The 24,829-nt window shown below is 43.6% G+C and overlaps 3 protein-coding genes across 3 annotated transcripts; all 3 read right to left on the reverse strand.

Moving 5' to 3' along the window:
• Positions 1–1,358: 1,358 nt before the first annotated feature.
• LOC306930027 (5'-deoxynucleotidase HDDC2-like) lies at positions 1,359–4,200 on the reverse strand (the record flags this gene model as incomplete). Its single annotated transcript, XM_079510766.1, has 5 exons — positions 1,359–1,701; positions 2,192–2,464; positions 2,727–2,779; positions 3,899–3,971; positions 4,118–4,200. The coding sequence occupies 5 exons, from the start codon at positions 4,198–4,200 to the stop codon at positions 1,359–1,361; spliced, it is 825 nt and encodes a 274-aa protein (XP_079366892.1).
• Positions 4,201–5,054: 854 nt separating this feature from the next.
• Positions 5,055–6,461, reverse strand: LOC306930028 (E3 ubiquitin-protein ligase TRIM35-like; the record flags this gene model as incomplete). The annotated part of the gene is made up of 1 exon (XM_079510767.1): positions 5,055–6,461. The coding sequence occupies one exon, from the start codon at positions 6,459–6,461 to the stop codon at positions 5,055–5,057; it is 1,407 nt and encodes a 468-aa protein (XP_079366893.1).
• A 2,953-nt stretch (positions 6,462–9,414) lies between these two features.
• Positions 9,415–11,769, reverse strand: LOC306930437 (uncharacterized protein). Its single transcript, XM_079511401.1, has 2 exons — positions 11,461–11,769; positions 9,415–10,721 (listed from the first exon to the last, which is right to left on the reverse strand). The coding sequence occupies exons 1-2, from the start codon at positions 11,651–11,653 to the stop codon at positions 9,823–9,825; spliced, it is 1,092 nt and encodes a 363-aa protein (XP_079367527.1). The 5' UTR covers positions 11,654–11,769; the 3' UTR covers positions 9,415–9,822.
• Between the last annotated feature and the right edge of the window lie 13,060 nt (positions 11,770–24,829).

Raw genomic sequence — 24,829 nt, forward strand, 5'->3', positions numbered from 1 at the left:
CTGAGTGAGGAGCTGACTGGCAGGACCAAGTACAGTAGTACTGACTGTTACAGTACACCCTCATGAGAGTCACCAAACTTTTGAACCGTACACATTTATCCTCTGAAAAGATCGGATTTGTAACATCATTAGAAGACAATGAGAGAGAATGACACACAAAATGATCACATTTGTTTTTAAAGTTTACAGGAGCAAAGGTAAAAGGTAGGACAAATACCTGACAGCAGAATATTTAAGAACATTTCTCCCCATTGGAACTGCTGCTTCTCCCCTGGGCAAAGACCTTGTAGTCATGGAAGTTGGATATGACGTCCTCTCTGGCGTTACATCTTCTCGACTCAGGAATACACTAAAGTGGTTAGTCAGTGCCCTCAAATCCTCCTGACCTTGCTCCCTGAATCGAGCACAGGCACTGGCATCCGACCCATCCCATTTGGGCCAGTAAGGGTGATCAAAGGCCTTAAATGTGCGGACTGGACTGTCCCTTTGTAAGTCACTCAGCCTCTCCTCCAAGTGAGAGTTTGGATTTGGATTGTTTTTAATTTTTATACCGGGTGCCTGCTGACCAAGTGGTCCATGCGCATGCCTCATAAGGCTCTGACCTGACAGCGTGTGGCCTGTTTGAGTCCCGTTCATGACGACCTTTGCTGCATGTCTCTCCCCGTCTCTCTCTCCCTCTTTCCTGTCTATCTTCACTTAAAGTTGAAACTATCAAAGGCAGAAGAAAATGCCAAAAATAAATCTTAAAAAAATAATTAATAGTTACACTATTGCCGTTACATTCAATTACAGGACAGGATACATTATGTAACCAAATACATTTCCTATACCAATCACTTTAGCTCGTTCCTTTTCCAGTCTTGGAACTGCATCTTGAATCTGGAACGGCACACCTCTGTATTCTCCACTCGTCCTTGCTGACTCAGGTTCCAGGATGCTGCAGAACATGACACCGCTTCCTTTGTTGTATCACACCCTTTCAAATCAGTCTTTCTTAGCTGTTGACAAACTCGCGTTGTCTTTTAGCCTCGTGTAATAGTGCTATATGTCTACATAAAATGCTATCTAAGTTACATAAGTTGAGCCTTTGCATACGCCTGTAAGGTCGTCGAGGCTAGGGCGAGTGCTACGGCCCTAACCGCATACGGAAGCCATGTGGTCGGAATGGCGGTGTGTCGAATATACATCATGGAATGCCAGATCTGTTAAGTCAGTTTTTGAATTAAACAGACGGTCTCGTAGGATGCTTTCAGGCCTATATGCTCTCTTGCCAATCGTCTCCAAGCATCAAGGGATGTGTGTGTATCGTGCGCGCGCGTGTGTGTGTGTGTGTGTGCAACAGTCAGGAGCTGTGTGTGTCAGTGTGTGTGTGTGGTTTTGCGGACTCCGTCGGTCTTGGTACTGGCGGGGGCCTCCTCCACGTTCCCAGAACGCGTTGCGCCGTCCGCTTTGCTCATGTGCTCTCTTCTCTCCTCGTTCAGACGGCCGACCAGCTGGACCACGTCTGGGTGCTGGAAACGACCGCTGGTGGAATCAAAGAACTCCTGCAGTCTTCCAGGGGCTCCTTCCATCTGCTCGTACTCGTGGGCCTGCAGGATCATCTCCAGGAGGTCAAACTGTTTCACCAGCCTGGCCTCCGGACTGCTCTGGTTCTCGTACTCCTCCCAGAGTCCATAGAGCTCCCACTTAACCCATTCAGGCCTGACGTCGAAATAAAAAATAAAAAAAGTTTTCTAAATCATGACTATTTTCGGAAAGATTTGAGGCACTTTTTTTTTTTTTTTTTAAGATATCTTTTTTGCGGCTTACGCCTTTTATTGGTTTTTTGAAGGGACAGACAGTAGGCTGACAGGAAACGGGAGAGAGATGGGGGAAGACATGCAGTAAAGGCCGTGTCGGGCTCGGGAGTCGAACCCGCGGCACACTGCGACTGGATTACCAGTCGGGTGCCCAGACGGTTACGCCACCGCCTGGGAGATTTGAGGCACATTTTAACGATTTTTCAAAAATAGCAGACCTACAAGTTCATAGCGCGCCACTCGGTGGCGCGCTATGAGCTTGTAGATCTGCTATTTTTCAATAGCTAAATTATAACAATGTTTAAAACACCAAAAGGGGTTCCCGCCCAAAATGGGTTAATGGTTAATGTGGTTAAACGCTAACGTGACATGGATGCGTTCCAGGTCTCAATGGGTTAAGGCCGTCCTGCAGCAGACCTGTTAGACGTGTCATCGCTTCCTGCTCCCGTCGGTGTTTCTCTGCTTGGCTGACGTTGTCCGCCGGAGCGACGTCTCCCATGATGCACTCGGCCATGTCGTGAACCAGAGCCAGCTTCGTACACCGCTCCTTGTCCACCGTGGGGTCTGTGATGGTCAGGGCCATCAGGGCCATCCTGTACATGTGGTCCTCCGAAACACTCTCGGGTTCCTTCACCTTCCTGTGGACCCAGCCTGTCCGCGGGACCCTTTATTTTTTATTTTTTTAAAGATATTTTTTTGCGGCTTACGCCTTTTATTGGTTTTTGAAGGGACAGACAGTAGTCTGACAGGAAACGGGAGAGAGATGGGGGAAGACATGCAGTAAAGGCCGTGTCGGGCTCGGGAGTCGAACCCGCGGCACACTGCGACTGGATTACCAGTCGGGTGCCCAGACGGTTACGCCACCGCCTGGGCCCCGCGGGACCCTTTTGAGTTGCCCAATAAGTTTCATAAATCGCAGCAGGTTACTCATGCTGTTGCTGGATGTGTTGTTGTTGTTGTTGCCGCTGGACGCCGCCATTCTGAAACGTATAGCAGAACAAGCACAATGGAAAATGAGGTCTCAAGAGCGTTTTATTGTATCCCTTCGACAGATCTGCTATATGGATTGGGGCCACGGCAGATCTCCAAGCTTCTAAAGCTCACCGATTATAGCATTTGGAGTGTTGGTAATATAAGCTGCTGGGTGTTCATCTTGCTAGCATGATCCTTCTCTTGTCTGCTGAAGCGGTGAGTTAGTTGTGGTTGATTTTTAGCCACCACTAGTTTGGTATTTATTCTGACAAAAAAAGAAGAAATGAATCACACTCGTGTGGAGTGTGTGACGCGTCACTTCTTTAAACAAACATCGTACTCTAAACAAACATTAAAAGTCCATAGTTGGCTTCCACATGACATCACATGGGGTGCTGTTTTTACCTCATTAAAGTCCATAGACATAATAATGAATTGCATTATTTATAGCGCTTTTCCAAGTGCTCTACAATGGTTCATTCATTCATACATTGGGAGGTGAAGCGGCGAACAGTCGATGCCAGTGTCCTCACTTCCCACATTCACACACCAATGGTGGCGAGCTCACACCGAGCAACTCATTGGAGGCAATGTGGACACTTCGACATGTGGACAGGAGGAGCCGGGATTCGAACCGCCAACCCAGGGATCATTGGACGACCACATACGCCATACGACGTAATTTCCGGAAAAAAATCTTACAGTGAACAATAGTAAAAGTCTAGGTGCAGATATTGTATATGGTAATATATTATGAAACAAGCGTGCGGTCACTATGTCACATGAACACACGTTTATTTATTTATTTTTTATTTGCATTATGTACCTACTGTAATATCATTTCAGATAGTATTAGTCTATTTTTGTTTTGTCTCTAGAGTCTATTTCTAACCAAAACAAAAGCACACGTAGTTCTACTTTTTGAGCGGTGTCACCCGCTCCAACATGTGTGACTTTGAGTGCTTGGGTGTCTATTAGTCGGTATAGCAGCACGGTTACTGTGGTTATACCATCATGTGCGTCTATACGTCATCATGATAAAAGGCACCGCTCACTTCACATGGGTGTGATTATTAATATATATTTTTTGTTTCGTTTCCGTGAACTCTGATAACCTTCGACCTGACCTTCCCCTCCGTGTTAACCACCTGCTTCTTCAGGTGCTTTTCATAGATCTCCTCACTGGACTGGATGGAGGTCCTGTCTTAGGTCATTATTGAGTGTGTTTGTAACGCCCAGGATTCGTACCCGGCCCGGGTCTCCCACGTGGAAAGCCAACATCTTAACCACTAAGCCAAAGGCAATTGGCTAGGCCATCAGGCCGAGGCTCTGAGTCACTCTGCTACACGTTCTTGTCCGGATGGAGCTGAGCAACACAGCTGAGCTTCTGGATCTTCAGGATCTCTGCCACCACGTACGTCCCTGACATTGATCTCCTCAGATTTGCCATGGCTGGACATGGCTGCCTCGGTCACTATCCTATCCTCTGATCTTGCCGTTTGGACGTTGGAATGAATGAATGAATGGTTTGAATGAATGGTTTATTTCGATCTATTCAGTTTAGACAATTACAAATCATTTTTTTTCATTTTTTTAAACACGATCGAAAAGGAATAGGCAGAAGCTTAAAGGTATATTCAGTGATTTCACTTAATTCAAATATCACTTATTTTTTCTTATTTTTTGGATAATCCTCCCTACTATAAAGTGTGCTGACCATATAAGGAGTTCCTCCCTGTCCCCAGTGAGCCCCTGTGGTAAAAAAAAACCTAGTTTCAGTTTGGGCTTTGGGTGGCAAAGCCTTCATCCAATCAGGATGAGAGGGGCCTTCCTCCAATCATAACCGAGTGAGGCGGGCCTTGGTGCACGTGCTGTTGGTCTGTTGTACTCCCCCCACTGTAGAGTGTGTGCATGTGCACATCTTGTTACCGGGGTGGGCCGGGATTTTTTCCAAATCAGCCAAATCACTGAATGCTCCTTTAAAGCTTATGTATGCCTATCCTCCTTACATAAGAACGTAGTTCAGAAACAATAGTAAACGTAGAACATGTACTGGGTCTACAAAACAATCAACATTTGGACAAAACATAAAAAACAAAGAATAACAACCACAAGAAAAAAGAACAAACAAAACAACAAAACACAGACAATACTTACTTATTATGCTTTTGTCTTTTTGGAATGATTTGGAATGATTCAACAGGGTGACGACTCTCCTTTGACTTTGCTCCACTTTTACTCTCATCACCCATGGGTTCTATAAAATGCAGACATTCCCCCCTCTTAAGAACCAGATGTGTGGTCCTGATCTTTGATCACGGTGAACTTCCTTGGTAAAATCCTCAGAGGCAGAGAGTAGTTATTATTGAAGTACGGAAAGAGCGGGTCAGCGAAAGTGTGCGCAAAGGTGTGTATGTGTGTGTTGGTGTCGGGCTCGGAGAATGACAGCTTTCCTCTGTTCCAGTCCAGTTGGACTCTGATCCTGCACAGCTTCTGCTTCACTGACAGATCGGTGGTGGGCCCTGGGGAGCAGCACGCCGTGTATTCACCGTCGTATGACGTCATGGCCCAGAATTGTCCGTTTTTGTCGCCTTTCCTTTCCGTCAGCATGCCTACCGACCAGTATCTGTTTTCCCCGACTTCGACGTCCCAGCTGTGAGTCCCCGAGTTGAGGCCCTCGGAACCCAGGACGCGGCAGTGGCAGTGAAACCTCTCCGGGTTGTCCGGAAGCGGCCGCTCCTCTCCACGCCTCACGCTGGTCAGATCGTCGGACATGACGAGATCCGGATAGGCGGTGTTGGGGTCCAGAATGACGGGAGTGTAGGAGACGATGTCCTTCATCTTGTCCCAGACTCTGAAGGCCAGGTTGCCCAGGTGTTTGGCCTCGTCCATCAGTGCTCCCGCGTCCAGCTGTGGGTCCTCCAGTGTGAGCTTGACTCTTTCCACTGTGGACTTGTAGTTCTGCAGGAACGGGACGTGTTCAGCTCTCAGCTCCTCCTCTACGGCTCTGATTGTGTTTGAAAGAGTTGATATCTCTCTGTTCAGACCCTCAATCTTCTCCTTCGTCATCTGAATCTTCTGCTTCTCTTCCTCCCTCAGCGCGGCGATCCTAGCCTCCTCTTCCTCATGTAGAAACTGATGAAGCTTCTTGAACTGTTCCTTGATCTTCCTCTCTGTTTTTAAGGTCTGGACCCTAATGTGTTCTGCCGCTTGGTCACAGTTTGTTTTGACGTGATTAAAGACATTCAGTTTCTTCTGCAAAGTCTTCAGTGATTTCTGGACGTTCTCCTTGTGATCCAGGGCGACTTCCTTGATGGACCTGAAAGTGTGATTGGAGTGCTTTTTGGAATCACGACACAATACACACACCAGTTGTTGATCCTCCAGACAGAAGAGTTTGAGCTTCTCCTTCTCGGCGTGAAGACTGCAGAAAACCTCTGAGCCATTCTGGCGCTGCGTCTCCACGAAGCTCTCACACAGGTTCTTCAGAACCAGGTTACAAGGTGGATCGTTGACTGAAGATAGTTTCTTACAGATGGGACATTGCTTTGTTGCGCTCCGCATCCACCATTCCTGCAGACAGGCTTTGCACAAGCTGTGGCTACAGGGAAGGACAACAGGGTGTTTATATATGTCATGGCACACGGGACAGGAAAAATCATCCTCGGATAAAGATGACTGGGAAGCCATTTCAGTGAAGCGCTACAAATTCGCACTTTGAGATTTGTTTCAAATGTAACGTGCAATATAAATATAATGTTGTATTATTATTAATATTAAACTCACTGCTCGTCTTGGTAACACTCCCTCCCTGTAGAATTAGTACTGGAGTTTACCGTCACTGGGAATCCTGGTTCTTGTTCAAATCCAAGGCTCAGATGACAGATGGTTCAAATTGGGTCAGTATTATTTTGTATTGCTATGATGTCATATGTTGTCATTTAGTGCCCTAATAGGGCACTAAATGACAACATATGACATCTGTGTGTGTGTGTGTGTGTGTGTGTGTGTGTGTGTGTGTGTGTGTGTGTGTGTGTGTGTGTGTGTGTGTGTGTGTGTGTGTGTGTGTGTGTGTGTGTGTGTGTGTGTGTGTGTGCAAACACAAACTTTGTCCTAACACAAACATGTGGGCGACTGTGGCTCAAGAGGTAGAGCAGGTCGTCCAATGATCCATGGGTCGGTGGTTCGAATCCCGGCTCCTCCTGGCTACATGTCGAAGTGTCCTTGGGCAAGACACTGAACCCCAAATTGCTCCCGATGTGCTGGCTGGTACCTTGCATGGCTTCCGCCGCAATCGGTGTATGAATGTGTGTGTGAATGGGTGAATGTAATGCACAATCTATGTAAAGCGCCTTGGATAAAGGCGCTATATAAATGCACCATTTACCATTAAATGCCATTGTGAATGGACAATTTTGAGTGTTTGTGTAAACGCAAACGTTGCGTAACATAACGGTTGAAGACGAAGGTGAGGACGCAAATTCTCATTGGTCGGATTGAGATGATGTACGATAAGAGCTCCAGTCACTTCACACGGGTGTGATTTTGTTTTATTTTATTTATGAGGGGCTCTAGCCCCTCCTATGCTGTTTCTTAATCTGCCTCTCTGTTTTCTGGGCCTGGACCTTAACACATTTTGGGCGGGAAACCCTTTTGGTGTTTTAAACATTATGTTATAATTGAGCTATTAAAAAATAGCAGAACTACAAGCTCATAGCGCGCCACCAAGTGGCGCACTATGAGCTTGTAGGTCTGCTATTTTTGAAAAATCGTGAAAATGTGGCACAAATCTTTGAATATATATTCTTTCAGAGCCAACGTTTTTAACTCAAATCTTTGCTTCTGGGGGGTTCCTGGAACAACATGTTTTCAGATGGGGGTCGTGGCCAATTACATATCATTTTTGGGGTCCTTGACATGAAATATTGAGCACCACTGATACAGAAACATGAGGTATTTCAGAAAACTGTCAGAATTTAGAAGACATTTTTTTAATTTCGACGTCAGGCCTAAATGGGTTGGGTTGATGCTTGCTCACAGTTTGATTAAACTTTATTAAAGACCTTCTTGAGTTTCTTCTGTAAGAGCTTCAGTGATTTCTGGACTTCCTCCTTGTGATCAGCAGCTTCTGCTTCATCGATGGGTCTGAACTCTGAATCTGTGGCCAGCGTGTCTTTTAGAATCTCGACACACAACACACGCTGGCTGCTGATCCTCCACACAGAAGAGTATTAGTTTAGTGAATGGAGTTTCTAGGTGACAGTTGCCAAAATCTGCCATTGGTTCCCATTATAATTTTCTCAGATTTGGAAGCACTATATTTCTAAAACTATGAAACATTTCAAATATTTCTTTTCAGGCAAACATGTCCACCGTAAGATGAACCTAAATAGGTTTGAATGGGGTTTCTAGGTGTAAGTATGTAGGACTAGTAGCATGCCAAAGTTTGTGCTATTGCCATTGAGAATGCATTGGGCGTTTAAGTTAAATAACTCAGAAACTACAAAACTACAAGTAAAAAGTTCCAGCATGTGTGCCCACAGTAAGCTGAACTAGAAAGGTCGCAATTTTAAAAAATTGCAAAGTGTGGTTGCCGCAGTGGCTTACATATGCCCCTCCCACTGATATTGCCAGCCAATTGCAATGTCGCGTCACCCCTGCGATCATGCGTAAGTAATTTGGAGGGGATTTATCCCCCCAAAAATCATTTTTCTGCAAGAAACTGTTACATTTTTCGCATTTGCGGCGCCCCCTATGGATGAAAATAGAATCGCTTTTGGCTTTTGGTTGATTAAACCACCCACGATATCTGATTCAAATTTGGGATGGATTGGACATTCCGTTCGTGATTTTAGGCATTTTTTGTAAAATAGGCCCCTCCCGCTAACTCCGGACGACGATTAAGGCCGAACGATACGGACAAAAAAAATTCAAAAAATCTGAAAAAAATGTAAACGCGGTCCGATAGGTCCAGAGATCATGTGTACCGATTTCTGTGAGATTCGGACAAAATCTGTAGAATCAGAAAATAAAAGTGTGTTTTGAAGAAAATTCAAAATGGCGGAAAATCTATCCTGACGCAAATGGGCGTGGCCTATATGGGGAGATGCGTCATGGCCCAAGGAATACAGGGAGAAAGGAATTTGAATTTACGACCTACGGTTCAAGAGTTATAAGCCAAAACGTAAAGTGGGCTGTTATAGCGCCACCATGAGGCCGACCGATGTAATTATAGGTTAATTAATTTTAGTAAGTATTACGAATTATCCCTCCAAGTTTTGTAACTATAGCCCTTACGGTCTCCGAGGAAAAAATACTTGAACGTGATTTTCCGCATTTTCCCATTCATGTCAATGGGGACATTTAATTCACTAATAAATTAATATCAATTAAACTATACAATATTTCTCTTAGCAATGAGCAAGCACATGATTCCCGATTTTTACGGTCAATTTGACATATGGTTCAAGTGCGTAGTCAAAACTGTGGGACTAGTAGTGGGACAAACTTTGTCTTACTCTAGTAAAATAAAAATAAAATAATAAAGTGTTACAATAGTCTGGTTGCCCTTTTCCACCCTGGTGAAGCATGTGTTGTGGTGAGCTTTCTGTAATGAACACACAAATGATGTGTAGCTGTCAACCCTTTATTTGAAAAAGAATACATTTTATGAAGACAACATAATACAGAGAATCTAAACATATAATCAAACTAAGTCAATGGAATACACTATGATGATGAAAAAACACTTTAGATTGCAATTATGACTAAAGCCTTTTTCACAAACTGTACACGTAAATGGTTTTTCCCCTGTATGAGTCATCATGTGTATTTTTAATTTGCCTTTACGAGTACAGCCCTTGCCACAAACGGTACACGTAAAGGGCTTTTCCCCTGTATGAGTCATCATGTGTCTTTTTAGATCAGTCTTTAAACGACAGCCCTTGTCACAAACTGTACACGTAAAGGGCTTTTCCCCTGTATGAGTCATCATGTGTCTTTTTAGATCAGCCTTTCTTTGACAGTCTTTTCCACAGACTGTGCAAGCAAATTACCTTTCCCCTGAATGAATCACTGTGTGCATCTTCAGATTTCCCTTATGATTAAACATTCTGCCACAATCTGCACAACTAAAATATTCCTTAACTGTGTGACTCCTTGTGGAGTGACTTTGTTTTGTTGGTTTGAGGTCATGGAGCAGCTTGTTGCTCAAAGACAAACTATTTCCTCCCATGTGTTGTGTATTGTGTGATTTCAGCCGGTTTAAACCTGACTGGTCATCCCTGGTCTCATCCCACTCGTCACTGTCTTCAGTGATGTCAGATTGAGAACAGCGTGAAGACAGGAGCTGGTCATCACTAGTTGGTTGTGATGTTCCACGGTCCTCTACATCAGCTTGTGTTGCCATGTGTTTAGATGAGGTGCTGGCTACAGGTTCAGGTTCTGCTGGTATGTTTTCATAATCTTCATGTTTCACTGACAGTAATGTCTCTGTTGATCCACCATCCTCCTCTGATCTTTGAAATAATTCATCATGTTCCTCTTTAATCTGTAGAGACTCCTGGACCAGACTGGAGGTTCTCTCCTCTTGCTCCTTTTTAATCTTTGTAGACCCTGATTCCTCTTTGATCACACTGGAGGTTCTCTCCTCCTGTTTATCTTTAATCTGTGGAGACTCTGGTTCCTCTTTTACCAGACTGGAGGTTCTCTCCTGTTCATCTTTAATTTGTGGAGACTCTGGTTCCTCTTTGATCACACTGGAGGTTATCTCCTCCTGTTCATATTTAATCTGTGGAGACTCTGGTTCCTCTTTATTAACACTGGAGGTTATCTCCTCCTGTTCATCTTTAATCTGTGGAGGCTCTGGTTCCTCCTGGACCAGACTGGAGGTTATCTCCTGCTGCTGCTCAGGAAATACCTCCTCTTTACAGACAAGGAGGTGTATGGAGTCTAGACAGAAGATACAGAATAGAAACACATTATTACATGAAACTTCTGTTGTTAGTTCCGTATCTGTACTAATGTTGTTTTGATTCCAGTGTGAACAAAATGATTGTTTCTTACCTCAATAGAGCGTCGCAGTCCCGCCTCCTACCCTGGACCAGGAAATGAAACCCAATGCATTATTCTCATAGACATTTCTTAAAGTATTTATTTAAAGATGGTTACGCCGCGGACAAAGCCAACTCGAGTCGTGACAACTCATGACAACACAAACAATATTTTGGACCAAACAAATAATTACAAAGAAGAAAAACAACAAAAAAAGTGTTGTAACCTGCCGTTTTTTTCTTCTTTCTAATTATTTGTTTGGTCCAAAATATTGTTTGTGTTGTCATGAGTTGTCACGACTCGAGTTGGCTTTGTCCGCGGCGTAACCGTCTTTAAATAAATACTTTAAGAAATGTCTATGAGAATAATGCATTGGGTTTCATTTCCTGGTCCAGGGTAGGAGGCGGGACTGCGACGCTCTATAACGCTTCATTTCTAAAACAAGCGTCTCCTTGTTCCTCAAATATAATGTATCATTAGCTACAACCTATTGCTATCAGATATATCCACATATACATTTTTTGAATGCAAGTTTAACACTAACATGAATGGATCGATGAAAAGTTTCAACCAGTTCCTCTTCCAACTGTGTTCAAACATTAACGGTTAGATTAAACATAGTAAAGGTTTTACCAACCTGCTCTGTGTAGTTTGACGATTGGTTGTAAAACCATATCCAGTAGTCTGCGTTGGCGGTCAGTTTCTTGCTTGATGTGGAAAGCTTCATCCTCGTACTCTGTTAGAATTCTTCCAACGACCCCAAATATCTCTTCAGCAGCAGCAGATAGTCTCTGGTTGACCAGGGACTTCAATGTTTGTAGTAAAGCCATAAATCAAAACCAGCCCAAATAGATTTTTAAATAGAGAGAAAATATTATAAAAGTATATAGTAAAGTAGAACCAAAACAAAGACTAAATGCTTCAGCTAGTGCAGAGAGAAGTTCAGCTCTTAACAACTAGCAGAGATTAATGTGACACCAAGCAGACCAAGCTCTTGTTAAATACTAACAGTGGGCCAATCAGAGTGAGTGGGGAGGGACACACCAAGAACAAAACTGGCCAATCACTGCTCACAACAACAAGGTTTTATATAAAAGTGCAATCAGATTCAGTAAAATATAAAGTTACAGCTGCGTTGTGTAACTTTCCTATTCCACCCTGGATTAGGGCAACCAGACCCTTTAGGGCAGCCACACTAACTAAGTACTGCACCCGGTAAAATAAAATTATAACGTACAGTCAGAGATGCAATGACACTTGAGATGGTCAAGGTTTGGCGGAGCCCAGTGGTGGCTGCTGGTAGCACACACCATAGGCACACACATGCCCCCCTCCCAACATGAAATCTATATTTACCCAGGGTATCTGGGCTAAGCTCAAGAACTTGTTTCCAGCCAGGCCCTGCTCATAGAACACATTTCATCGTAGTGGTTGATGCCTTGTTCAAGGGCATTTCAGCGGTGGTAATTTTAACGTGTCGGACGGCTGGTTCGAACTGGGAACCTTCCGGTATCTAGACCGCGCCGCTATCCGTTCGGCCAGAGACGTGGCGTCTGGAGTGTAGTGTCGGCTAATGTGGAGGAAGTCAGAAGTGGCGAGGGTGCACTGTGGGCTCCCCGACAGGTACCTTCACAACTACTGTACAGTGCCCCGCTGTTTATAAACCAAAACGCAGTTTGGGCTATTTTCACCGGTGGCAGCGCTCGCGGTGGTGGTGGTGGACAAACAATGAGTTGAACAATGAAGTCTCTGTGATAGAAAGCAGTTAAATAACAATTTGTTGCTTACGCTTGATGCTGTGTGTGTGTGTGTGTGTGTGTGTGTGTGTGTGTGTGTGTATGTGTGTGTGTGTGTGTGCGCGCGCGCGTGCATGTAGAAAGGCACATCTGGAAAAAATATTGAGCTTTCTGCAGGGAGCCTTGTCGTGTCAACAAGTTACCAAAGAACACCTCATGACCCAAAATGAAAAGATTGTTTCTGAACTTAATAAGAAAAGTTAAACAACTATTGATGTTAAAAACAAAGAACATGCCTATAGTAGCCATAAATCATGTTAAGCTCGACATTTTCATATATTTTATAAATACAGGCCCCAACAAATGCATTTAGATATATTTAGACATATATTCAGTGTTCTTCCACAGCAAGCATGTTTGACTGCATCCTGGGAGGTGAAACTATGGCACTGAAAGCCCATGAGCAAGGTGAATAGCAGTGCCAAATTATTGTCCAGAGAAGTTTAGTTTCTGGATACAGTTGGTCTTCTTTGGCAAGTATGTTGTATTGGCTATAATATGCCCCCATGGTGTGGTATGGAGGTCTAACCAAAGTCCGAAAAGAGAAGTGTCTGGCAGGTTTATCAGAACAGTCTGGTCAGGGTTGCTTTGGGGCTAGCCATGTTGGTAAACAAGCTTCCCATTTGTACTGGCTCCCTCTGGAAGATAGGTCAGTACAATTACAGCACAAACAACATCTGTAAGTGTCACGGTTTGTTGAAATTGGTGGTGTGAATTATTACCCAGAACCTATCGCAAGGCACCTGCCAATTGTGTGACCCAAACTTTTGTGTTTCCCTGGTCAATTGGTGATGACGTCTGCGGTAAACAGGACGTATTCATAAAATCAGTTCATCGATCATTCCGGCCCCCCAACGCCCGGAGAGAAAGACGTCCGTGTGCATCTCTTGAAAAAGTGGAGATAATTATAAATACACGTTTTGTACCAGAACTTTCACATGGATATAAAACTAGAGGACCATATTTCACTCCACATTTTTGGAATTATTTAATGGGTGAGTACAAACGGAGCATTTATCACATTCAGGCCGACAAGTTTATGTCCAACATGAAAGCAAGTGCGACCTTTCTATGGCTCTGTATGTGAAATACTGTATATACTGTATGGAACAACAAGAGCCGTTCTAGGGCTAAGTCAGATCAGACTACCTCCATCAGACTATTTAAGACTGCCTGTGACTGCTCTCTGTGCTGGATCAATCATGTAGCGTCATGTTGCTTGTTTCCGGGTCCCTGTGCATTCTCAGTTTCGCCCTGTCACTGTGTGGTGCACTTCTGTTGTGATCAATGTTGGTTATTTCCTAAGTAAAGTTGTCGTTAAACTGTCCTCCTTGGTTTCCTGATTCTACTTTGAATTGAGTATGAGCAAATTGGGTCCAATTAAACACATCCCGGGTCCTGACGGAATGATCCAGCCATCCAGCGGAACTCCCAGCCAGAGAGAGCCTCTAGTTTGAGACAGCTTTTCCCCATCCGATTCCGATCATTTGATTTTGAGTATATGTCAATACAGATTTTTCCCGATCGAATATTTATATTTTTATATAACATGATTTCCGATCACGTGATCAGATTGGGACAACCATACACGGGAGTCATTAGCACACCTGGGCACAAAGGTGGAAATGCTCCCAATCACAGTCTCAGGTGGGCGAAGGGAAGGGGCGCATGGGGACACGAGGGGTTAAAGTCAGGGAGGCGACTCCCAGGCAGGTCTTTCTTTTTGAGAAGCAAGATTTAAAAAAGAATATATTTTACTTGTTTCTAAAGCTATCAATGGTCTCGCACCTTCCTACCTACAGCCTGTCTAGATATGTCCCAACCTCCCCCGCACCGTCCTACACTGCTGGACTGCTCGATGTGCCTAAAAAATGGCAACTAAAAAACACGGTGAAGCAGCTTTCTGCTTCTACGGGCCGACGCCGTGGAACAAATTCCCACTTTGACAGGCAGCCTCTGTAGACATGTTTAAAGCACAGCTGAAGGCCTACCTCTACACTTGCTTTTAGTTGAAATCCTTGTTATTCATGTCCTCCTCACTGTATTGCATTACTGCTATTATGTTAAAGGACCACTTCACCACTTTTCAACATCTCTTCATATAATTGGTCCTCACTAATGTTCATGATAAAACACCACAATTCTTTTCCTACTCAGTCTGTGTCTCATAGGAGGGCTTTGGGCAGTACGGACACCCGTCCACCAGTGACATCATCATTAGGCAGATTTTCTTTTAAACAAGATTTGTTTTAAAATATATTTAGATTTTTTTATCGTGAGAACGATGGCTTCAACTTTTGCATTGCAACTTTTCAGGAAAATAAAGCCTGCCGTTTCTATTAGCTTGGATTCACCATCGATGATGTCACTGGTGGACGGGTTTCTGAACTGCCCACAGCCTTCCTATGAGACACAGACCGAGTAAGAAAAAATGGTGGTATTTTATCATGAACATTAGTTAGGACCAATTATAGGAAGATAAGTTGAAAAGTGGTGAAGTGGTCCTTTAATGCAGTTTTATGCCTTTGCTTTTCTTTCATTCTCTATTGCTCTGTAAAGCACTTCGAGTTGCATTGCATGTCATGAAGGTGCTATACAATAGTTGAATATGTATATGTATATGTTTTCCCTTTGAACTATAACCTCAAATATATCCAAATCCAATGTCAACGCCCTGCATTATATTGAGCTCTTCTTATCAAAGTGGAAGTCAGTCTGAACAACATGGTGTGTGTTCTTATCAAAGTCAACAGTCAGTCTGCACAACATGGTGTGTGTGTGTGTGTGTGTGTGGGGGGGGGGGGGGGGGGGGCTATGGAGGGGGCATGGACCAGACGGTGGGTGTCTGGCATACCTCCATATCTGTGGAGCCTCAGCAGACACAGGAGCAGACAGGGGGTGAAGGTATCTGTGGAGCTTCAGCAGACACAGGAGCAGACAGGGGGTGAAGGTATCTGTGGAGCTTCAGCAGACACAGGAGCAGACAGGGGGTGAAGGTATCTGTGGAGCCTCAGCAGACACAGGAGCAGACAGGGGGTGAAGGTATCTGTGGAGCTTCAGCAGACACAGGAGCAGACAGGGGGTGAAGGTATCTGTGGAGGTTCAGCAGACACAGGAGCAGACAGGAGGTGAAGGTATCTGTGGAGCTTCAGCAGTCACAGGAGCAGACAGGGGGTGAAGGTGTCTGTGGAGCTTCAGCAGACACAGGAGCAGACAGGGGGTGAAGGTATCTGTGGAGCTTCAGCAGACACAGGAGCAGACAGGGGGTGAAGGTGTCTGTGGAGCTTCAGCAGACACAGGAGCAGACAGGGGGTGAAGGTATCTGTGGAGCCTCAGCAGTCACAGGAGCAGACAGGGGGTGAAGGTATCTGTGGAACTTCAGCAGACACAGGAGCAGACAGGGGGTGAAGGTGTCTTCAGGCAGCAGGATGAAGATGGTAACGTGGCTGAGTGTGACCTCTCTCCTCCTTTCCTCCCTGACCATGGAGCTGCACTGTAAGTAGATGTAATCCTTCACCTCCTGATACCATGGCGAGACTGGACCATCTCACACTGATCACATGTGTTTAGAACTTTAGAGTGTAGAGAACGATAAACGCTCGCACACTGTCTGAGGGCTCCATATTGCTCCAAATGCGACAGATGCTTTATTGTGCCACAAAATACTGTGACATTTTGAGCTCAAACCTCTTCTCGTACAGTTTTATTTTTATTTTTTGTTGTGGTGCATTAACACTAGCATGACGGGACAGAAGTAGCATGTGCTTAAATTCATATTTAGAAAATATTTCCGATGTCAATAATGTCTGATATGATGATCTGGTCCATAGCTCTAATGCCGTTTCAATTCCGTTGCATTTAGAGCTATGTTACCGATGACTTCCGGGGCTCGCCTAAATGCAGACCATCCTCTAGTCTTTAACGTAAATAAAAATAAAGTTTTTGCTTCTCACAAATACAAAGGCAGGTTGCGTCATTAGAAAGCATACTTTCCTTAGTGGAAGCGCTCTGAGCCACGTATAAAAGGTACTTTTTGGAGTGATTCGAGTCTGAGGGTTTTCTCTGGGCAATATCGGTAGAGGGCGCAGTGGAGTAACTAAAAGTATTTTTTAATAATAATAATAATAATCTCTTTTTGGCCAAAAATGTACTTACTTGAGTAAATGTACATTACATGTTACTTTGCATCACTGCACATATAACTGTTAAACTTTCTGGTTCTAGATAGTTTACTAAAGGTTATGTGTCTCATAGTATACTGATAACCTCTCTTGTTCTGGAGAATATTAATTCATAAAGGTCAACCTCATCTCCGAGATGTGTTGTTGCCTTGTATTTGTATTTTGTGGTGCCCCACACATACACACACTATGCCTCGTTACGCAGTACCTGCCTAATTGACTCCCTCCGTACCATGTCCTGTTATGTTTGATGCTTTCCATCCACACACACACTACTATACTACTGTTGGACACATCCTCCATTACACCAGTGATTACTGAGGCCTAGTTCACACCTAGGCCTAGTTCACACCTACACAACAAATGTTCGGTCCGTGTGTGATGCCTGATTGCTTTTTGATTGCTGCTCCAATTCATTTTCAATGGGAGTCACATGGTTTGACCAAACATTTTTGTTTGATGAGGGGGGAGCAATCAGCAATCAGCCATCAAACACAAATGTTTGATCAAACCATGTGACTCCCATTGGAAAAGCATTGTGGTGGCCCAAAAAAACAAAAAAATGACCAAACATTGCTTGATTGGTGTTTGGTACGTGTGAATGAAGCCCTACACAACAAATGTTCGGTCCGTGTGTGATGCCTGATTGCTTTTTGATTGCTGCTCCAATTCATTTTCAATGGGAGTCACATGTTTGACCAAACATTTTTGTTTGATGAGGGGGGAGCATTCAGCAATCAGCGATCAAACACAAATGTTTGATCAAACCATGTGACTCCCATTGGAAAAGCATTGTGGTGGCCCAAAAAAAACAAAAAAAAACGACCAAACATTGCTTGATTGGTGTTTGGTACGTGTGAATGAGGCCTGACTCCACACCTCACAGGATCCGTGCCGTTCTCTTCTGTTGCTCTTCAGTTTATCCTTTAGTTTATTGTTTGTGCATACGCCAAAATTAATAAATCCCATTTTTGTTACACATTTACCTCGTCTCCTGCTCCAGTATTTGCCAGAGCCAGCTAGGACAATTTGTTTGTACACACTGTAGGTTATTGATCTTGTTCAGGTCCTGGATTAATCACTAAGGCCCAAAGTTCACATGAAGATAACCTGATGAGTTGACGTCTGTCTGTCTGTCTGTCTGTCTGTCTGTCTGTCTGTCTGTCTGTCTGTCTGTCTGTCTGTCCTGTCTGTCTGTCTGTCTGTCTGTCTGTCTGTCTGTCTGTCTGTCTGTCTGTCTGTCTGTCCTTTCTCTCTCTCCTCTCTCTCTATCTCTCTATCTCTCTATCTCTCTCTCTCTCTCTCTCTATCTCTATCTCTCTCTCTCTCTGACTAACTGACTATCTTTACAAAAAAGATAAATGGCGCCACCTTAAGTCAGCAATGGAAAACTGACCATGTGTTGCGGTTCATCAGAATCATTCAAATGTCTGAATGTTGTTGGAAACACAACATAATACAGAAGGTCATGAGTCATGACCTCTGTATCCTAAATGTATCTACAAGGTTGCAGAGTGAATTAGTCACCAGGACAACCTGGTCTGATAGCTGCAACACCAAACCACTGATTGTCTTATATTCATTCCTCCATACATTTTTATTATTAGTGTGTTCTGAGGTAGACCTACTTTGTGTAAATATGTCTTCATGTGTTCAGTTTTGTAGCAAAGCTTTGCCACATCTAACATTCAGATCTAAGATTCAGATTACCCAGGAGGGCAACGTTGGTTAGTTACTCGCACTAATTACCCTGAAACTACTTGATTTCTATCATTTCTGTCTTCAGCTCGCCTGGTTCAACCAACAGACAACACAACAGGTAAGCGAACATGAACAAACAACTAAACATTATAGATTGTTTGGCCTTACATGTTTTATGTTCTCTCTCTCTAAATGGTAAATGGTGCATTATATAGCGCCTTTATCCAAGGCGCTTTACATAGTGCATTACATTCACCCATTCACTGATTGTGGCGGAAGCCGTGCAAGGTAACAACCAGCACATCGGGAGCAATTTGGGGTTCAGTGTCTTGCCCAAGGACACTTCGACATGTAGACAGAAGGAGCTGGGATTCGAACCGCCGACCCAACGGATCATTGGACGACTTGCTCTACCTCCTGAGCCACAGTCGCCTCTCTCTCTCTCTCTCTCTCCCCTCTCTCTCCCTCTCTCTCTCTCTCTCTCTCTCATCTCTCTCCTCTCTCATCTCTCTCTCTCTCTCTCTCTCATACTATATATATATATAATATATAGTATGCCTACACACACACACACACTGGAGATGCACAATTTTGATGATAATAATTATGTATGTATGTATGTATGTATGTATGTATGTATGTATGTATGTATGTATGTATGTATGTATGTATGTATGTATGTATGTATGTATGTATGTATGTGTGTATGTGTGTAAAAACAAAATATTATAATTTTTTTTTGTCTTTTTTTGTTGTCTGTACAGATGGTGATGTCAGATTGGTGGGAGGAAAAAGTCACTGTGATGGTAAACTGGAGTTGAAAAACGAAGGAGAGTGGAGACAAGTGCAGCCTAATGAATGGACCTTTCATTTATCAACTGTAGTGTGCAGACAGTTGAACTGTGGCAGTGCTGTTTCAACAAAAAAGAGTCCTGGTGCTAAAAGGGACACCTACATGGTTGATTAGAGATAATGAATGTGACGGAACTGAATCTTCAATGAGGGAGTGTGGATCAAAGGGGAGATCAAAGTCCCGACGACAGACTGAAGTTGGTCTGTTCAGGTAACAAACTGACTTCAACAGTGACAGTAATCTCCTGTACGATTTGTATGAGCGTGTGGAGTGGAGTGAGTAAATATGACAGGAACTGAGATCTGCTCATGAATTTGTATTGTTTTAGAGAGTGTTAGTTTATTGCAGGTTATGTATCACCTAATAGAGCAGTGCACAAACTCCAGCACAGCGATTGTTCATTAGGACATGGAAGGCAGGAGGTTATACTTCCAATTATTATCTCTGCCCGGACACTCCATTCATTCACTAAGAGTTCATTAATATAACTAATCCCACTAATCAGGCTCTTTCACATTCGCTGCAAGCTAACTCACTCACGGCCACAATACAGTCAGGTCCTTTTAAGAAGTCACTACTCTGTGTTCACTCTATGCTAGCTGACACAGTGGTTGTTCAGATGTCAGTGAACAACCACTGACATCTGAACACTGACATCTGATTTGTGGCAAGAGTTTCAAATGTAAACCTTCCCCCCCCCCCCCCCCTTCCATGCACAAGAAATAAGTTAGTTACTAGTGCTAGTTATACTGAAACTCATCAGTTTTATCATTTCTCTCTTCAGATGAGGTTCAACCAACAGACAACACAACAGGTAACTAAACATGATAGATTATGGCCTTACATGTTTTGCTCTCTCTCTCTCTTATGACCAATTCCGATTGCTGGTGAAAGTATATGGTAAAGCCCCCCTCCCCACTGACAGCAGAGACTGTGAGATAGTCTGCTCTGCGAGTACAAAGCCATTGACGGTCACATTATTATTGCGTCATCAATATTGGTGAAAATAGTCGGGTTCATTTTGAGATTGTTTCGATACTGATATGGCATTTCTATGGCCGATTTCGATACGATACCGATTATGTCATGCATCTATATATATATTCTGTTTATTCTATTGTCTCTGCACAGATGGTGATGTCAGATTGGTGGGAGGAAGCAGTCACTGTGCTGGTAAACTGGAGTTGAAAAACGGAGGAGAGTGGAGAGCAGTCAAACCTTATGCCTGGAACATTAGGTTATCATCTGTAGTGTGTAGACAGTTGGACTGTGGTAATGTTGTTTCAGCAAAACAGAGTCCTGGTTCTCAAACCGAACCTTTATGGTTGATTCTTGGTGGCTATAATTGTGATGGATCCGAATCTTCAATGAGGGAGTGTGGAAGAAAGAAGGACGGTACTGATGGCGACAGACTGGAGCTGATCTGTTCAGGTAACAAACTGACTTCAACAAGGACATTAATCTCCTGTATGATGTTTATGAGGTGTGTGGAGTGGACCAATCTCTCTCTCTCTCTCTCTCTCTCTCTCTCTCTCTCTCTCTCTTGCTCTCTCTCTCTCTCTTGCTCTCTCTCTCTCTCTCTCTCTCTCTCTCTCTCTCTCTCTCTCTCTCTCTCTCTCTCTCTCTCTCTCTCCAGAGTCTGTAAGGTTGGTGAATGGGTCTAGTTCATGTTCAGGCAGAGTGGAGGTGAAGTCTACTCAGTCGTGGGTCTCAGTGTGTGAAGGTGACTTTGACCAGCAGGATGCAGAGGTGATCTGTAGGGAGCTTGGCTGTGGGGCTCCTTCAGTCCTCCAGGGGGCACTCTATGGAGAAGGGAAGGCTCCAATGTTGACCAAAGAGTTCCAGTGTGAAGGTAATGAGTCTGCTCTCCAGGACTGTAGAACCTCAGACTCAAGTAGAATCACCTGCTCACCTGACAAGACTGTTGGACTCACCTGCTCAGGTAAAAAAAAAAAATATATATATATATATATATATATATATATATATATATATATACACACACACTTCAGGTTTGGATATGGTTGGTTATTTTACAGTCAATGTAAACTTTCTGTTTTTGTACTCCTTATTCTCCTCTCTCTGTACAGAGCCTGTTGTCAGGTTGGTGGAAGGAACCAGTCACTGTGCTGGTAGAGTGGAGATAAAACACGAGGAAGAGTGGAGACTAATGCGGATGAGCTGGTGGAACTTGAAGTCAGCATCTGTAGTGTGTAGACAGCTGGACTGTGGCTCTGCTGTTTCAATAGAAACAAGTTCTGGTTCAAGCTGGCAAGATGTATGGATGATAAGTCCTTCTTGTGTTGGTTCTGAATCTTCACTGAGCGAGTGTGGAACAAAGAGGTCTAAGTCAACTAGAGACAGACTAGAGGTGATCTGTTCAGGTAATGAACAATGGCTAAAACAAGGACAGTAATCTTTTGTCATGTCTTATATGTAGGCCTACAATTTACACATTTAGCAAACAAAGGGCTCTATCGTATACCATGCCTTACCCTAGCTCTGATCCATAGCTCTAATGCGTTTCATTTAGAGCTATGTTACTCTCAACTTCCGCCGCTCGCATTAATGCAGACCAGCCTCTCCTCTTTAGCGTAAATAAAAATAACGTTTTTTCTACTCACCAAAACAAAGGCGGGTTGTGTCATCAGAAAGCCTACTTTCCTTAGTGGACGCACTCTGAGCCCCCCACCACACGTATAAACTGTACTTTTTGGCCAGAAAGGGATTTTTTTTCACCGGAGGAAAAATATTCTCTATGAGGCCATTATCTGGGCAATATCGGTAGAAGGCGCAGTGGAGTAACTACAAGTATTTTTTTTCCGGTGGAAACAAAATCCATTTTGGCCAAAAAGTATAGTTTATACGTGTGGTGGGGGGGCTCAGAGTGCATCCACTAAGGAAAGTAGGCTTTCTAATGACACAACCCGCCTTTGTTTTGGTGAGTAGCAAAAACATTATTTTTATTTACGCTAAAGAGGAGAAGCTGGTTTGCATTCATGCGAGCGGCGGAAGTTGAGAGTAAGGCCTAGGTCTAAATGCAAATATGCAACGCATTAGAGCTATGGACCAGAGCTAGCCTAGCTACCCGCAAGCATTAACTATTATCCGTGAATTGCGCAATTAGGAGCTTCCATTATGCATAAATGGTATCTTGCGGCCACTATACGCACTATACATTATGCCGACATCTTTATTTGCGGGTGGAGTTGGCTTCGTACGACGCTTAAAAGGTCTTTAAAAAAAATATATACTTTTAGAAATGTCTATGGGAAAAATGCATTGGGATTCATTTCCTGGGCCTGCCGTCGTCATGAAAGGGGGCGGGACTGCGACGCTCTATAGCCCCGACGACCTTACAGGCGAATGCAAAGGCTCAACTTATGTAACTTAGATAGCATTACATAGCACTATATACTGTATGCATATGCATTTCATTATATAGATATTCCACTGTTACGTTCTTAGCTTACGTATGATTCATGATGACTATTTTATGTATATGATGTATCGCCATGTTTTTGGTCTTGCTTAAATGTAAATTGCTCTGGATTAAGAGCGTCTGCTAAATGCCTAAATTGTAAATTGTGTTAGAAGTTAATTTCACTATTCCCATGTATTTTCTTTTTAAACTTTTTTTCCTATGACATAACTATAACATGTTTAATGACAACATAATTGTATCTAAATTATTCTCTCTCTCTCTCTCTCTCTCTCTCTCTCTCTCTCTCTCTCTCTCTCTCTCTCTCTCTCTCTCTCCCCAGAGTCTGTAAGGTTGGTGAATGGGCCTAGTTCATGTTCAGGCAGAGTGGAGGTGAAGCCTACTCAGTCGTGGGTCTCAGTGTGTGAAGGAGATGGTCTGGATGCAGAGGTGGTCTGTAGGGAGCTTGGCTGTGGTGCTCCTTCAGTCCTCCAGGGGGCGCTCTATGGAGAAGGGAAGGCTCCAATGTCAACCAAAGAGTTCCAGTGTGAAGGCAGTGAGTCTGCTCTCCTGGACTGTAGAACCTCAGACTCAACTAGAAACACCTGCTCACCTAAGACTGTTGGACTCACCTGCTCAGGTAAAAAAACAACAACTAACTACACTTTAGGTTCGGTTTATTATGTTAGAATCAACATCATATTACTTATTTTGTGCTGTTTGTCTCTTGTGCAGAGCCTGAAGACATCAGGTTGGTGGGAGGAACAAGTAACTGTACTGGTACACTGGAGATGAAACACCAGGGAGAGTGGAGTCCAGCGGATTATAATTATGGCTGGACACTGGAGGCAGCAATTGTAGTGTGTAGACAGCTGAACTGCGGCTCGGCTGTTTCAACACAAAGGAGTGATGGTCATCCACTTGAACCTGCCCGGAGGATGATATCGAACTGCGATGGATCTGAATCTTCTCTGAGGGAGTGTGGAACGACGTTGTCTAAGTCAGACACTAGTCGCCACAGACTGGAAGTGGTCTGTTCAGGTAACAAACAATCACTTCACCAATGACAGTAATCTTATTTTATCTTCTACTCCTATCTATCACAAGTATTGATGGTATGGTATTACGTTTTACTGTGTGGTACGGTACCTTAGAAAATACCAGTGTACACTGTATATGTTACGGTATTTCTGCACCTTTTACTCTTTCTTTCTTCCTTTCTTTCTTTACGCTAATCCTCTATCCTCTGTACTGCTAGAGAAGATATCCATGTACTCTGTTACACAGAAACTAATTAATTTAATCTTTTGTCTCTTCAGCTCTCCATGTTCAACCAACACGCCACACAACAGGTGAACAAACACACCTCAAACAACTAAACATCAGATTGTAGCCTTAAACGGTTTTTATCAAAGTACATAGATATTACTTTTCTTGTTGCTGTCTATTCTATTGTCTCTGTACAGAGGTTGATGATCTCAGGTTGGTGGGAGGAAGCAGAAAGTGTACTGGTACATTGGAGGTGAAATACGAGGACGAGTGGTATCCAGTAAATCCTAGTCGCTGGGAGCAGAAGTTATCAACTGTAGCGTGTAGACAGCTGGGCTGTGGTGCTCCTGTTTCAACTAAAATTATTTCTGGATCTCATTATGCACCTGCATGGTGGCTCTTAATACATTATGGGGAATGTTCTGGATCTGAATCGTTACTGAGGCACTGTGGACTTTTCACTTATAATACTGCTGACAACACACTGGAGTTGACCTGTTCAGGTAACAACAAATGACAGTGATTGTCTGTATGTTCTTAATGAGTGTGTCGAAATATGATAATTTGTGCTGATTTTTAAACAAATGTACTGCCAGCATTGATTCAGTCTGTAGTCCGTTCCCTGATACGGCTGCAGCCGGATGTTTTATTCTGAAGACCCCAAAAATGAACCGGAAGCTAAATCGGGTAAAGCCGAGCCGAACGCTACCTAGCGATGGGGACGCTGATATACGTTGGCTATCAGCGATCTCTTTCTGAATTGATAAAAACCCCAACAAGTGGTA

This window comes from Electrona antarctica (genome assembly GCF_951216825.1).
Source record: "Electrona antarctica genome assembly, chromosome: 9".
NCBI classification, from domain to species: Eukaryota; Metazoa; Chordata; class Actinopteri; order Myctophiformes; family Myctophidae; genus Electrona; species Electrona antarctica.

What these genes read in the sequence shown, in the direction of transcription:
- LOC306930437 (XM_079511401.1), bottom strand. Translation starts at nt 11,653, where the DNA reads ATGGCTTTACTACAAACATTGAAGTCCCTGGTCAACCAGAGACTATCT. An exon ending in CGTCAAACTACACAGAGCAG is followed by an intron (nt 10,722 to 11,460) that starts GTTGGTAAAACC and finishes TCTTCTGTCTAG; the next exon opens with ACTCCATACACCTCCTTGTC.